The sequence below is a fragment of the Bos indicus x Bos taurus genome, chromosome 18 (assembly GCF_003369695.1).
Source record: "Bos indicus x Bos taurus breed Angus x Brahman F1 hybrid chromosome 18, Bos_hybrid_MaternalHap_v2.0, whole genome shotgun sequence".
Classification (NCBI taxonomy): Eukaryota; Metazoa; Chordata; class Mammalia; order Artiodactyla; family Bovidae; genus Bos; species Bos indicus x Bos taurus.
In genome coordinates, this window is record NC_040093.1 from 52,020,656 (window position 1) to 52,035,196 (window position 14,541).

At 63.0% G+C, this 14,541-nt stretch overlaps 1 protein-coding gene across 1 annotated transcript in view; it reads right to left on the minus strand.

Moving 5' to 3' along the window:
* Window positions 1–1,031: 1,031 nt before the first annotated feature.
* The window catches only part of ZFPM1 (zinc finger protein, FOG family member 1), a 61,742-nt gene continuing 48,232 nt past the window's right edge, over window positions 1,032–14,541 (minus strand). Inside the window, exons 5-10 of the mRNA XM_027513832.1 lie at window positions 8,784–8,886; window positions 7,018–7,227; window positions 3,597–3,830; window positions 3,301–3,396; window positions 3,071–3,217; window positions 1,032–2,910 (exon numbers count right to left, since the gene is read on the minus strand). Coding sequence (XP_027369633.1) covers window positions 1,154–2,910; window positions 3,071–3,217; window positions 3,301–3,396; window positions 3,597–3,830; window positions 7,018–7,227; window positions 8,784–8,886 — 2,547 coding nt within the window. The 3' untranslated portion in view covers window positions 1,032–1,153. The remainder of the gene's footprint in view (window positions 2,911–3,070; window positions 3,218–3,300; window positions 3,397–3,596; window positions 3,831–7,017; window positions 7,228–8,783; window positions 8,887–14,541) is intronic.

Genomic DNA, 14,541 nt, shown 5'->3' on the forward strand with positions numbered 1-14,541 from the left:
GGGAGGGGGCTCTTCTTGTCCTGACACAGGTTCCTCGGTCTTCCACCACTGAGGACTGGGTGGGATGGAACTTGCCTTGGGCAGGACAGTGAGTCTGGGTGTGTGGCAGGAAGCCTTTCAGATATTTGGAGGAAGAAAAAGGCCTTTTTTTTTTTTTGGCAGTAGGCTACCAGGTCTGAGCAACTTCACTTTCATGCATTGGAGAAGGAAATGGCAACCCACTCCAGTGTTCTTGCCTGGAGAATCCCAGGGACGGGGGATCCTGGTGGGCTGCCGTCTATGGGGTCGCAGAGTCGGACACGACTGAAGTGACTTAGCAGCAGCAGCAACCAGGTATGTTGTATTTGAAAAAGACATTGTGTACCTCAAATCAAGGGACACCAGGCTGGAGGAAGCCCACAGACACCCAGCTGCCAAGTGCTGGATTCCTTGCTTGGGTTTGGGCCAGATCATGGTCAGCCATGGTGCATGCAGCCCCCACAGCACCAGCAGGACAGACTGGGAGTGGGGTGGCCCCAACCTCGTGCCCACTGCAGGACCACAGGTGCCTGCTGCCTCCAGTCCAAGAGCTGGCTCTTCTCACGGAGCACTGTGGGCTTGGGGAATTGGCTGCCCATCTCCCTTCTGCCCCCATAGGCCTTGGCAAGCAAGGTGCTCCCATCCCTGGATGCCTCGGTGGCCTGTAACTGGACAGGTGGCATCCAGCGATCAGCACTGAGCAGGTGGAAGAGCTGTGAGCTGGCCAGGATGAAGCTCTTCTCTTTGGCATCTGGTGCCCAAAAGAGAGCTTCTGGCTGGATCTTGGAGGGCAGCAGTGGACCAGGAAGGCCAGCACCTGCTGTCCCCGTGCCCCAGGGGCCCGGAGCAGTGCCATCAGGCCCGACCCTGGGCGAGATCCAACTCTTAAGGCCACTAACCATGTGACTCTGGCCTGCAGTGGCCCGTGTGTACTCAGATGTGGTGCTGGTCCTATGTGCGCCCACCCCGTAGGGCCCTCTGCTCAGAGAGAACTAGGCTGCTCCACCACTGTGCTCAGCAAACTGAACTTCTTTATTAAGTGCCAAGGTCCAGGCGGGCGCTGCCCCCTGCAGCCCCTCTGCCGAGGCCTGTGCGTGGTTTCCCGGGCCCCTGCAGGGCAGCAGCAGCCGGGCGCTCACTTCACGTGCTCGGCCGCGTGGGAGGAGCAGTAATACTTTTTGTGGGCGATGAAGGTGGACAGGCTGCTGAACCTGATGTTGCACAGGCGGCAGTACCTGTGGTTGCCGTTGGGCACAGGGGCCGGCGCTCCCTGGCTGGGGGTCTGCACACCCTTGTCCGAATACGAGGGGGGCGTCGGCACAGCCTCCGGGGACGCGGCTGGGGGCGGGCCGGGCCGGGGGCTGCTGGCAGGCGGCTCCTGCAGGTCCTGACCGTTGAGGCCATCGCGGGGAGCAGCGGGCGAGGGCGTCCGGGCCTCCGCGCCTGGACCAACTAAGGGCTTGCCCAGCAGCAGGCCGTGCGCCAAGCGGAAGTGCTCGATGAGGTCGCCGCGCACCACGCCGTTCGGGGGGCAGTAGGGGCAGACGACGGCGGGCGGGTCCTCGGGGGCCGCACGCAGGCGGCGCGGGGCGGCGGGGCACGAGAACTTTTTGTGCGCCAGGTAGGCCTCGAGGCTGTGGAAGCTCACGCGGCAAGCCGTGCACTCGTGGTAATCGGCCAGGGCCGCCAGGCCAGGCGCAGGGCCGGGGGCGGCTGCTGGAGCCTGGCGTCGCGGCTTCTTACTTAGGTCGATAGGGCCTTCGGCCGCTTCCTGGCCACTTCCGCTTCCGGGCCGCGGCGATGCGGGCGGCGTGGGGGCAGGTCCGGGTGGCGTAGGGGCGGAGCCTGGCGCGGAGGGAGGGGCGGGCCCGGCCAGGGGCGGGGCAGGTCCGGCTAAGGGCGGGGCAGGCCCGGCCGCGTGCAACTCATAGAGCTTGCGGCGCCTGCGCGAGCGCACTGGCGGCGCCGAGGGCGCAGGTGTCCCGGCTGGTGCTGGGCGGCGCGGCGGCGGGTCGTGGCGGGAGGCGCAGTAGTAACGCTTGTGCACCGTGTAGGTCTCGTGGCGGCTGAAGCGGATGTTGCAGGCCTCGCACAGCGTCCGGCGGGGGTCGTCGTCCTCATCCGCCCCGCTGCCCGGGCTAGGGCTGCCCTCGCTGCCCCGGCCGCTCGCGTCAGCGTCTGCCTCGGGCGTGGCCGCGCTCCCCGCCTCGTCCTCGCGTGCCCCGGGACCCGGCGACGAGCGTGGCGCCTCGGCCTCCGAGGATGGCGGGGCAGGGGGCACGCGAGGCGGGGCGGGGGCCGCCTTGGGCCGGCGGGCTGGGGGCACGTCGTCGGGCGGCCGGCGGCCAGAGCAGTAGAGGCGCTTGTGCACGTAGAAGTTGTTCACGTTGTTGAAGGTGATGTCGCACTCGAAGCACGTGGCGCCCTTGGGGGCCCCGGCGAAGAGGCCTGTCGGCGCGCCCAACCCCGTACCCGCCTGCAGCCGGCTGTGCACCAGCTCGGACATCTTGGCCAGGATCTCGGAGGCCGGTGGCGCCGCGGGCAGGTGCGGCAGGAACAGTGCGCTGGGCCCTGGGCTGGAGCCGGGTGTGGGGCTGGAGAGCTCTGCTTTCACCCGCGCGGGGCCAGGGCTGGGTGGTGACGGCGTTCGTGAAGGGGCGAGAGGCCCTGGCTCTGCCTCGGGCTCCTCCGCTGCCTCCACCTTGATGCTCCTGGGAGCCGCTGGGGGATCGCCGCCGCCCCCGTTCTGGGGACCCGCTCTAGACTCTCCGTTGGTGGCTTCGGCCAGGGCCTTCCTGTCCACTCCTGGTGAGGGGGCGGGCGCCAGGCCTAGGTCGGCAGAGGCCAGGGGGCCATGCAGTGCCGTGTGCTGATGGAAGGCGGCCAGACTGTCTGTGGGGAGAGCCCAGAGGCCACCTGTCAGGGCTGGAGCAGGACCTGCCTGGGGCAGACCTGAAGTGGGGAGGGTGGGAAGGGGGAATGGGGCTGGGCAGACGTGGTACAGAACCCAGTCTGAAACCGCCACGCCTCTTCCTGGTTCCCAGGGGCTCACCTGTGGGGAGTTTGGCAGTGGGGTGGCCTGTCCCTGGTGAATAGATCTCAGCCTTAGAGCCCGGCTGGCAGACCATGTGGTTGGTCACCAGGTGGCTGTAGAGGATGTCCCTTGTGGTGGAGATGAAGCCGCAGCTGTGGCAGACTCCTGCAGGAGGGCCATGGAGTCAGGGCCCTGGGCAGCTGGGCCCTACCAACCCTAACCACGGCCTCCATCCCCACCCTGCTTACCGGTCAGCGTGTCTGTGTGCACCTTGAGATGCCGCTCACAGTTGGCCTTGGTGGTGAAGGCGGACAGGCAGATGAGACACACGAAGGGGCGCTCTCCTGGAACACAGGCCTGGTGAGAGAGCCTCACTGGCCAGAGACCCCTCGGCTCTGCCTCCCAGGACCCTGGGGCCCGTGGGAGGCAGCAGGGAATGGTAAAGAGGACCACCCAGGCACACCCGTGGCTGGCATGCAACCCCAGGACAGGCACGGTGAGCCTGGGTGGGAGGACACTGTTGGGGGGTGGGGGTGGTGCTCACCACTATGGCTACGCATGTGGATCTCCAGGGAGCTGGCGCTGGGGCAGCTTTTGCGGCACTGGGGGAAGGGGCAGACCCGCTCGTTGGGGTAGGTCTCCTTGGGCTTCTCATCCAGGGTGGCCACAGCAGGGGAGCCGGCACCCTGGCGGCTGGCACAGTAGTAGAGGAGGTGGGCTTGCAGGTTCCGCTCGCTACGGTACCAGATGCCACAGTCTTTGCAGGGAAAGACGTCTTCTGAGGGGATGAGAAGGCAGGGGAGAGTTGGGCCAAGCCTGAGGGGGTGCCCCGGCAGCAGTGTGGCCACCTCCCACCCAGGGCAGGCATGGCCCTCTGCAACATGAGGGCTGTGCCGCGGGGTCCTCCAGCTCGGGGAGCGAGGCCTGTGACCTGGGCTGTGCCTTCTTAGGTGTCCCTTGGTGACGCTGCGTCCCCTTTCTGTGGATCTCCAGGATGCCATGGGGACACGTGGATGGGGTCCCCCAGGACAGCCCCGCACTGCTTTCCAACAGTGAGCCCCGGAAGGAGACGCTGGGGTCTTGTGGGTGCCCATGGAAGGAGTGTGGTCAGTGGGGATGACAGGACATGGGGGACAGCCTGGAGCCGGGTGCCCATGGAGGAGGAGGAGACAGGTGGGTGGGCATCCAGGTGCATGTGTCCCCAAGCGCTGGGGGCGGGTAGAGGCCAGGAGCTGCGGGGGACCAAGAGCGTCAGAGTCAAATACACCCCCCACCTGATGGCTCCGTGTGTTACTGGTCAGACTTTGCTGATTCACCACACTTAGCCGTGTGGGCTGCCTCTGTGTTTTTGGTTTATGGGAGTGTGGCCTGTGGGGGTGGACCTGCCAACTGGTGAGGGTTTCTCTGATGGGCGGTTCAGCAGCCCTCCGGTTCCCAGAGATCCTTCAGGAATGTCCTGTTGTTTCTGCCCTGCTCTGCGGCTGAACCCAGGGAGGGGGAGGCTTTGTTCTGTGTCCTGACCTTGATGTGGGGTGGAGGGGCCTGGGACCCCTTCTTGGGGTTTTAACTTGTGTGGGTTAGGATGTGCTCCTCGCCCTGCTGGTTGGCAGTTCTTCAGAGGTGGTGGCCTCCCCACCGCCCGTGGGTGCTGCCAAGCCTCCACCTTCTGCCTCCTCTAAACCAGCGGTCCCCAACCTGTTTGGCACCAGGGGCCAGCTTCATAGAAGACAATTTTTCCAGACGGGGGTGGAGTGGAGATGGTTTTGGGATAATTCAAATGCATTACATGTATTGTGCACTTTATTTCTACTGTTAACATCAGCTCCATCTCACATCATCAGGCATTAGATCCCAGAGGTTGGGGAGCCCTGCTCTAAGGAATTTAGTACCTGTCTGTGGGGTGAGGTCGTCCCCTCATGCCCAGTATCTGCAGTTTTTCTGGCCCCAACCTTCCCACTGTGTTACCACTGGTTTTCAAGTTCCCTTTTATTTGGGGGCCTCAGGGCAGCTCTGTTCTCTTACTAGCGGAGGCCTGGAGCTGGGATCCAGATCTCTAGGGCCAGCGGTGGGCTTTTGGTATCTGCAAGCTCAGTGCTGGGGGATGGGGGGCTGGCTGTGGCATGGGGAGGGGGTGGGAACCTTGGAGTCTCAGGTGAGCCCTAGCCCTGAAACAGCGAGGATGGTCACAGTCCCACTGACCCAAGGTGACCCGAGTCCTGGCTGGACGCAGCCCTGTGACCTGCACAGACACCTCGAGATGGGCATTAGCTCCACTCCTGTCACAGGTGAGAAAACTGAGGCTCCCAGTGCTGGAGTCTCAGGAATTAAACTGGGTCTGGTTGACTTTGGAGCTCAGGGTCTGAGGGCCTTTCTAGACCAGCAGCTGGAGACCCACTTGAGGCTGGGGTGGGGTTGGTGTAAACTCGATAGCGAGCCCACCATGGCCTCACAGATGAAACATCAAACTCAAGGGGAGGGAAACCGAGGCCCAGAGAGGCTGCCTCTGGGCTGGCTCGAGAGGAAGTCCTCCAGCACTGGGGCTCCTGGCAGGCTCCCCTTGAACAGAGGGGAGACAGGCCTTGCTAGGCAACGGATGCCATTTCCTGCCCTGGTGCAGTGGCCATCCTGGCCCCTTAGAGACCCTTCCATTCAGCCTCCCTCTTTCCTGAAACTTTGTTTAGATAAGACCCCTCTGTACTCACCTCCGCCCTGAGCCCCCTGCAGGACCCGTTCTCCCTGGAGCGGCGGCCTTGCCCTGTCCAGTACAGTCCTTCCACGCAGGCTCTGGGCACGGGCCTCCTGCCTGTGCTTGTCCCCCTCCCTTCTGGTGACACCGGCCTCACTTGGCTGCAACTGTTTGGGTCATGGTGTCCCTTCCAGTGCCCGCAGATCCTGTCTCTCCCTGGGGCCTCATCCCGCCCAGAGCTCCCCACTCTGACTACACCCTGAGTCTCAGCACGTGTCCACTTAGTGCCCAACAGGCTGCTGGCTGGGCCCCCCTCCTTGCCTGTGATGCCCTGGCCTCGCGCTGCTGCCTCCTCACCCAGCAGGCCTTTGGGCTCCCGCACCTCTCCAGTCTGCCTCGGTCCCTCCACTGGCTGCAGGTCACCACCACATTTAACCTGCTTAAGAAGAAGGCTACTCTTCTCCACCTAACAGCCCTGCAGTTTTAGAACTACATTGGATCCCTGACTTAGCGACTGCACACACATTGCTGCCTGAAAGCCTTCTGCTGGGGTCATTTCTCAGAAGGGACCCCAGCCCTCACGTGGGACCACCCTCGGAGTCTTGCTCTGGCCAAGGTCTTGCTGGGCCGTCCGCCTGGCTGCCCTCCCTGGTCTGCGGGTCTCCCAGGCACCCGGACTGAGGCAGCCCTGGGCAGTGCCCACGTCACAGCTTTTCTCCCATCGTGAACCTGCCCGTGGCCACCTGCCTTAGCCCTGGGAGTGGTGGTGGTTCCCTCAACACAGGCAGGTTCCTCCACTGCTTGGTCTGGCATGGACATCAAACAAGGATTTGAGGAATAAGCAAGTCCAGACCCTCTGCTGGTCGTGGGGAGGGTCCCTCTGCTCCAGCTGGTCTTACCGGTGCCTTTGTCCTAGAGGACACAGGTGTGTCCCTCGCAACTGGGAGGTAGGGGTGGGGCCAGCACATAGTGGGTGAGGGCAGGGCTGCTGCTAGGCCCCCAGGGTGGGCGCATCAGAGACCCCACCCCAGCCCCAGGAGGCTGCTCTGATTGCTGGCCAAGTAGGGGGCTGAAGAACCTGTGTGTGCCAGACACACCGGGTGAAAAGCTCCCTCACCCATGGGCTGCATCCTGGGGCTCCCCCCGATCCCCACTGCCAGGCCCCTGGAGCACATGCCCTCCTCTGGTCAGCTAACAGACCAGCAGACTGGTCCCTGCAGATCTTAAGCTGGGGACCCCTTGCAGTCTAGCGGGGGCCGGGTGGCAGTGGGTTACTCACTGTTGACGACCGCGGTTGCGAGGATGGATGCCATGCCAGCCTGCTGGGGCAGGAGCTGGATGTCGGGGTGGGAGGGGGCTGGGCTCTCAGGCTCCGCTGGCTCCTTCTTCACAGGGTGGCTGGGGTTGCTGGGGGGCTTGGCCACCAGGAGCACTTTCAGCTGTCCACCTGCAGGCACCGGCCTGGTGAGCCTGCACCAGAGGGCTTCATCTGCGGGGGAGGGCAGCTGTGACGTGGCAGCCCGCAGCTCCAGGCCACAACGGCCGTGCCTCTGCAAAGACCTCCCTCCACCGCCCCAATCTTATCCTCCTGAGCGCCTCTGCGCGGCCCCATCTTAGACACCTGGGTTCCACAGCTGGGCATGGGGACCGGAGAGAAGCCACACCAGGTGGGCAGCTGTGGCCGGCTGGTTTCCATGGTGCCCCCTGCCTCCTTGGGGTTCCTGAGTGGTCCCCCAGGGTGTGCCTGCTCTTTTGGGCCTCCCTGCGCCAGCCTGTCTGAGTGGGAGGGCCCTTTTCCAGGAGAGAGGAGCCAAGCAGACCGGAGCAGCCCGGAGGGCTGGGTAGCCACTCACCAAGCCCTGGAAAGGCCTCACAGCTTGGCCGGCACGGCTGTTTCCACAGCAGCCTGCAGGGGGCAGCCGCGGCTAACAGGACTCAGTCCAGCTCAGAGGCTGCCAGGAGCCTGCCTTCCCTAAGAGGCAAGGCCCCAGGCCACCTTATGAGAGCATTCAGCACCCCAGGGACCCTTATCCTACCCGGGCAGATGGGCCCTGCTGACCAGGCAAGGCAGTGCTAACCAGGCCGTTTCCCAGTCAGGTGTCCAGGCCCCTAGCTGGTCACCTGCTGCCAACCCAGGCCCTCCAGTGCTCTCTGGGCCCTTAAGAGTACCCTCAAGCAGGGAGGAGGGGTGGGGGTCCTCTGGAGAGGAGTACATGTGGCCATGTTAGCCAGGTCCATGGGGTCACCACAGGCAGAGGGAAAGCTCAGGTCCCTGGGTGCTCCTGGGGACCCCACATGGGGAGGGGCTCGGGTGGGTGTTGGAGCAGCAGCCCAGCCTGGTCCCCTCTTGCCCCCAGGACACTTAATTCATTGCACTCAGGCGATGGTGAGGGGGACACCCCCAGAACATTCTACCGAAGTGGAGCCCCTGTCGGGGAAGGAGGTGGGTTTCCTGTGGTCAGCAGGCACATGGCCCTTCCAGGTGGCCACGCTGTGGTGGATGGCCCTTGCTCGGGTGTAGAACTTGTCACGAGTCCGTCCTCCCACCCACCCTGGGACCAGAGCCTCCATCTGTAATGGGAGGTCCCCCGCCTTGATGCCCAGATCGTCACACGCTGGGAAGGCTGGTCTGGGCAGACCAGGGCAGGCAGGACCAGGACACCAGGGGTGCCAAGGACCCAGCCTGCCCCCCTCCCTCGAGAGCCACTCCTGGATGGCACAGGAGGGGCATGGGGGCGAGTGCTTTCCTTGTCCTCACAAGACAGAGGCCCCACATGGACCTGCTGGCCCTTGCCAGACCCGGCAGCCCACCAGGCCTGGTTCCTCTGCTGCCCTGGTGGTCTCCCAGAGGTCCTGAGGGCAGTCCTGGCCTCACTGGGGGGCTGCTCCCCCATGCCCGGGCAGATGTCTGTCCAGTCCCAGACTGACATTGATCGGGGCATGGCAGCAGTGGCCCAGGCAGGCTGGTTTGCCTTTAAGGGCTGCCCCAGGAAAAGCATGACCCCCCTCCTCCGGAAGCCGTGAGGGAAGCACCAGGATACCAACCCTTCCGGTAGATCTCCGCGTTGGCCTCAGCCTCGGCCAGGGGCTGGGGCAGTGTCCTCAGCCAGCAGGCCTCGTCCTCCAGCAGCAGGGTCAGGGCCGGGCTCTGGGGGCAGGAAGAGGGGTCAGCAAGCACTCAGTCATGCTCCCGGACACAGCAGAAAAAGAGGTAGACCAGGAGCGTTCTTCAGGGACCACGTGGGCAGAAGCCTGAGAGTTCACCCCATGGGTGTGCTGAGCACCGTGCTGGCAACAGGCACACTGCAGGGAGCCAGCGCCTTCCACAGGTCAGGCGCTGGGTTCACTGAGGAGCTGAGGCCCAGAGAGGTCGAGCAGCTCACCCAAGGTTGCACAGACAGACCGCCATTTGCTCCAGCCGCCCCCTCCCGAGTGGGCTGCTACCCCAGGCGCAGGCTGCTGGCGCGAGTGAGCAGGGGACTGGCCTGGAAGAGATGGCATCATCCCAGCCCTGGGGCACGCCGGTGCATCTCTGTCCGGTCCATTCTGGGGCTGGTAGGTGGCGGACATGTGAGGAACCTCTGCCTGGGCCCAGCAGCCCCACAAGGTCCCCGGGCAGCAAGACGTCCCCCTGCCTTGCTGGCTGAGCACCCAACCTCCCCGCGGCTCCCAGAGCATGGTCAGCCCCTTGCCCCCACCTTGCTGGTTGCACCCTCCTCCCACCTCACAGGTGAGGGAAGGGAAGGGAGGCAGCTCACTCCCCCAGTGGCCTGGGCTGAGAGTCCGGCCTTTGAAGCGCCCAGCGGGGAGCAATGCAGTACAGACCTCGCCCTGCTTGGCCCCAGGAGGTTGGAGTGACCACTGCCGCCCGTCAGGCTGCAGCCCCAGGGCTGGGTGGGTTCTGGACTGCTCCTCTCCAGTGGGATGGCCAAGCTCAGCCCCTGGGCGCCGTGTGCAAACTGTTGAGCTAACTGTAAGACCGTGTTACCTGCTGCCCTCTGGACGGGCCGTTTGTGCACCCTGAGGCACCTGTGGCAGCTGGCCAGGATGCTATGTGGTGGGATGTCTGGGGCAAGTAGCACTTGGAGGGGTCCTCTGATGGGTTGTGGGCACCAGCATGCCTGGTCCTAGCCCATGGCTTTATTAGGCTTTGCCTGCAGGGACCACATGGGCTCCAGAGCTGGGTACCAGGGTGCAGTCCAGACTCCCTGACTGGGAGACTTGGGAGGGCACTGGCCCTCAATGCACAGCGGCCTCACCGCACTCCTCTGCGCCTTGCCCTCATCCTGTGTTGGGCTCAGGCAGCCCGGCCAGTGGACTAGCTGCAACGCTCAGTCGTGGAACAGTCGAGTGGAGAATAGTCGGCCAGTGGCTCACAGGAGTGGAGCTGGCCAGCGCCATGCCCACCCTGCCTTGGCCCCAGCATCTCTGCAGATGGCGATGCCTGGAGCCTGCATGCCCCCTCGACCGACCTTGTGCTGCGCCTGCTCTTGGGGTGGGTCACGTCCCTCTCTGTGACTTGGTTTCCCCTGGGGTACCGGGTAGTCACCGTCAGTGTGGAGCCCCCCTCACTTTGGACAACGCCTGCCTGGCAAGTGAAGAACAGGAGCAGGGCCATCCTTGCTCATCCATTCCCTCTGGCTGGCAGGACACAGTGGGCAGGGGCTGTGCCTCTGGGCCCAGGAGGCCACCAGGCCGTCAACCACCAGATATCAGCTGGAGGCGACGGGTGCCACCAAGGAGCTGGCTTTTGAGGGCCAGCCGCAGAGCCAGGGGTCTCCCCACTGGGAGGTTTTTGCCGCCCATAGCTGGGGACAGGCTGGGGCCAAAGCGGAGCGGGCGCAGCAGCGAGTGGCCAGCGGCTCCCACATCCCGGCTGGCCCGACCTGGGCTGGCAGCTCGCAGAGGCGGGGGCCTCTCCGAGTCTCTAATGAATATTAATGAGTGGAGGAGGGAGAAAAAAATTAATCTGCCTGATCCTCTGATGGGTGCTGCGGTAACGATATGAAATCTAATTATTCGTCCCAATATTTCTAAACCCTCAAACTGAGACTGACAGCCTCCCGGTCGGTTTAGTGCTTATCACTCCCGGGAGCGGCGTGTTTGCGGCATGATAAAAGCACAGCCCTGCTGACGCTGCAGAACCCCCGATTCTCCACGTCCGTCCACGCGGAGGGCAGGAGGCAGCGCCATGTTCCTGGGGGCTCTGTGTCTCCTGCCAGGAGCGGTTCCTTGCCTAGTGGCTGCCCTGGACTGGCTGGGCGCCCATGAGGGTGGGCGAGGGGTAGGGGACATGGGGACCCCATGCCTGAATCCCAAGAGGGAGAGGGGCCAGGAGATCCAGGGTTAGAACCCTTCCCTCTCATTCCCTTGGCCCTTAATACTCTGTGGGAGCCTGGCCCCCACTTACATGGGCAAGGCTGAGCCCATTACCCCTGGCCTGCCCTCCTGCGCTTGGACCCTAGGGGTGCAGGCACCAGCACCCCGCCACAGTTCCAGGGAAGGGAGCATGCCTCTACCCACCCTGTCCCGGGAGCTGCAGCCTGCCCCCGACCCAGCCCTGGGCGGTGAGGACAGATTTCAGTCTCTGCCCTCCCTGCTGTGCAGGGCCGGACATGGTTCGAGCTGCCCTATTCTATCTTTTCTTCTCCCCTCTGCCCCCACCCTAATTCCAGGCAGCCTTGGGACAGAGCCCTTTTCTCTGGTGGTTGAAGGTCCTGTGGGCAGCATGGTGTGAGCCTGGCCCTTCTGCCAAAACTATCAGAGACTGGCTGCCTCCCCTCCCTGGGCTCCCCCAGGCTCACTGCTGGGTTTGGGTCTAGCTCGCTCTGGACAGGCTAGGTCCAGAGCGAGCAAGAAGCTTGGTTTTCCACCCTGCCTTAGCTGTGGGGGTTGCTTGGTCCCTTCGTGACTAGGCCTCCCCACCCAGCCCCGGGATAGCGGGCGGCTCCTTTAAATTCTCTGGGTGCATCTGAGAACCCTCCTTGTTCCCCTAACAAAGAGGTCAGTGTCTAGGTTCTGTGCCCACTGATAACCATCAGAAACCCTATCTCTACCGCATCCGCTGTGACAGCCATATCTCAGGCTGTTCCCAAACCTGCCTTGCGTCCGTGAAGCAGCGTCCAGGGGCGGCGGGGTCCTGGCTCAGGGAGCCAGATGGCCCGCGGAAGGCCTCCCAGGGCACTGCGGGTAGGCTCACGGGAGGTGAGGGGAGCAGGCTGTGGTGGGCTCTGATCAGGCTGCACCCCTGTCTTGTCAGTCTGTCCCACTCACCATTGCCAGAGGCATCCCCACCCATGGGGCAGCTCAGGTGTGTCAGGCGAGAGAAGCCCAAGGGACCCACTGTGTGCCATGCCCAGGCTGGGCATCTTCCCTTAGGGATCATTCCCTATGGCAACCGCAGGAAGAGGGGCCTCACCAGGAGGGCCGTGGTCCGGTGCGCTGCAGCACCCCACCCTCTGGCCAGGGCTCGTCCTGCTGAAAGTTTGGCTCTGCCTGGCCATGACCACTGATGACAACCTTTGGGGGAGGTCCTGTGGGGAGAGCCGCTCAGGGCCTGTGGTGCCCGAAGGCCCAGCCCCATCTGCGTGGAGCCAGCTGACCTCGTGTCAGCCTCATGGGCAGGGGCTGCCTACCCAGACCTGCTGCTCCTCCAGAGGGTCCGTCCTGCCTCTCACTGACGTCACAGTGGCCTTGCAGATAAAGTGGATGAGCTCTGGGAGGGCAGCTGGACAGATAGATGGATGGGCCAGGTTAGTGCAGGCCTGCTGGTTCACTCGTCCAGCCACCATCCATCTCCCCTTTCACGTGTTTACATAGCTACCTATCCATCCACCCACCCACCCACCCATCTTCTGCCTGCCCACAGATTCACCCACCTGTCCATCCACCTTCTAACTGCCCGTCCATCTTCCATTTATCCATCCACTATCCATTCATCCATCCACCATCCACCTGCCCATTCATCTGGTACGCAACCTTCCATCTGACATCTACCTGTGCACGCATCCATCCATTTATCCGTCCAGTGTCCACTCACCCTTCCATCCATCCTTGTCCATCTACTATCCTTCCTCTATTATCCATCCACCTTCTGCCCATACATCCAGCACTTAACCTTCTGTCCAACATCTATCTGCCTGTGCACGCATCCATCCAGTTATCTAGCCAGTATCCACTCACCCTCCCATCCATCGACCAACACTCTTCCATCCACCTCTGCCCATCATTCTACCATCCAGGTCATCTGTTGGGAGAAGGCAATGGCACCCCACTCCAGTACCGTTGCCTGGAAAATCCCATGGACGGAGGAGCCTGGTGGGCTGCAGTCCATGGGGTCGCTAAGAGTTGGATATGACTGAGCGACTTCTTTCACTTTCCACTTTCACGCATTGGAGAAGGAAATGGCAACCCACTCCAGTGTTCTTGCCTGGAGAATCCCAGGGATGGGGGAGCCTGGTAGGTTGCAGTCCATGGGGTCGCACAGAGTCGGACACGACTGAAGCAACTTAGCAGCAGCAGCAGCAGCAGCAGGTCATCTGTCTACCATCTGCCTGTCCACCTATCCATCTGTCCCTCTGCTTATCCTCCACTCATCATCCTCTTACCCATCTACATATCCATCTACCACCCATCCTGAACGTTTCTTCTGCATCTGAGTACAAGTTTTACACTGCTGGGCTTCCAACCCCTGGGTTTCCAGCAAAGGCCCCAGTTGCATCCTGGGGTACCTTGAGGTCCCACAGCGAACCAACTCTTGACTCCTGGCAGGCTCTGTGTGCTGTGTCCTTTCCTCGGTCCCATCCCCAAGGCCTGGCGTGTGCGGGGACGCCACCGTGCCTCCCCTCTGCAGGCAGCCTAGGCCCAGGGCGATTGTGGGAAAGTGCTGCCATACCCCAGAGTTGCCCCTCTCCCACTTTGTCCTCCAAACAGCAAAGACAAGCTGCGTGGCAGGCGATGGGATGGTCTGGGGTGGGAGGTACGCGGGGGAGAGAGCCAGGCCCATCAACTGAGCTCGATAAGGGGCCCGCTGGAACGCTAGCGAAAATATTTAGACAATAAATGAAGTATCGGAGAGGCACGCGTATCTTTAAGAAATCAATCATCTTGTACGCGTGTCTGGACACTTGGCGCCAAGGCAGAGATAGTGCCTGCTGGGAAGATAAGGGTTAATCAAGGATTTAATTCTGCAGGAGATAAAGCCGCAGGCCGAGCGGGCTGCCCTTCCTCCCTGGGCTCCTCTGCACGAGCCTCAAAGGAGCGCTCCCTGGACACTATCTCCCAGCCTGGAGAGGGTTTCCAGCCTCACGCCAAGTCTTCCCAGGCTGACCTGTGCCCTGGGCCCAAGGAATACAAGAACCTCCAGAGGGGAGGCTGCCGGCAGGAGGGGAGGGCCTGGGGGTGGGGGTGCAGTGGGGATCCCGGGGCTCCAGTCCCCCAGCCCCACCTTCAGGGGTCTCTGCTATTTGGTCCTGGTGACTGTATTATGTTACCCACCCTCTTGGGCCTCAGTTTTCTCATCTGGACATTGGGAACAGCAGTGCCTCCCTCAGGCAGGGCTGGACAAAGTGAGGGGCCAAGTCTAAAGACTGGCGCCTAGCAGTTGTGTCTGGAACACACAGCTGTCCCTTGGAAGGGGCTGACCTTCCCCAAGGAAGGAGCAGAGGGAGAGGTAGGGTCCTGCTCAGGACAGACGGAGGGCGCGGTCAGCCTGCCTCGACAGTCACGGCGCTCCCATCAGCGCCGCCTAACAGCTGCCCTCTCGAGGGTAGGCTGCTACTTGCGTCCCTCCAGTGACAGGGAG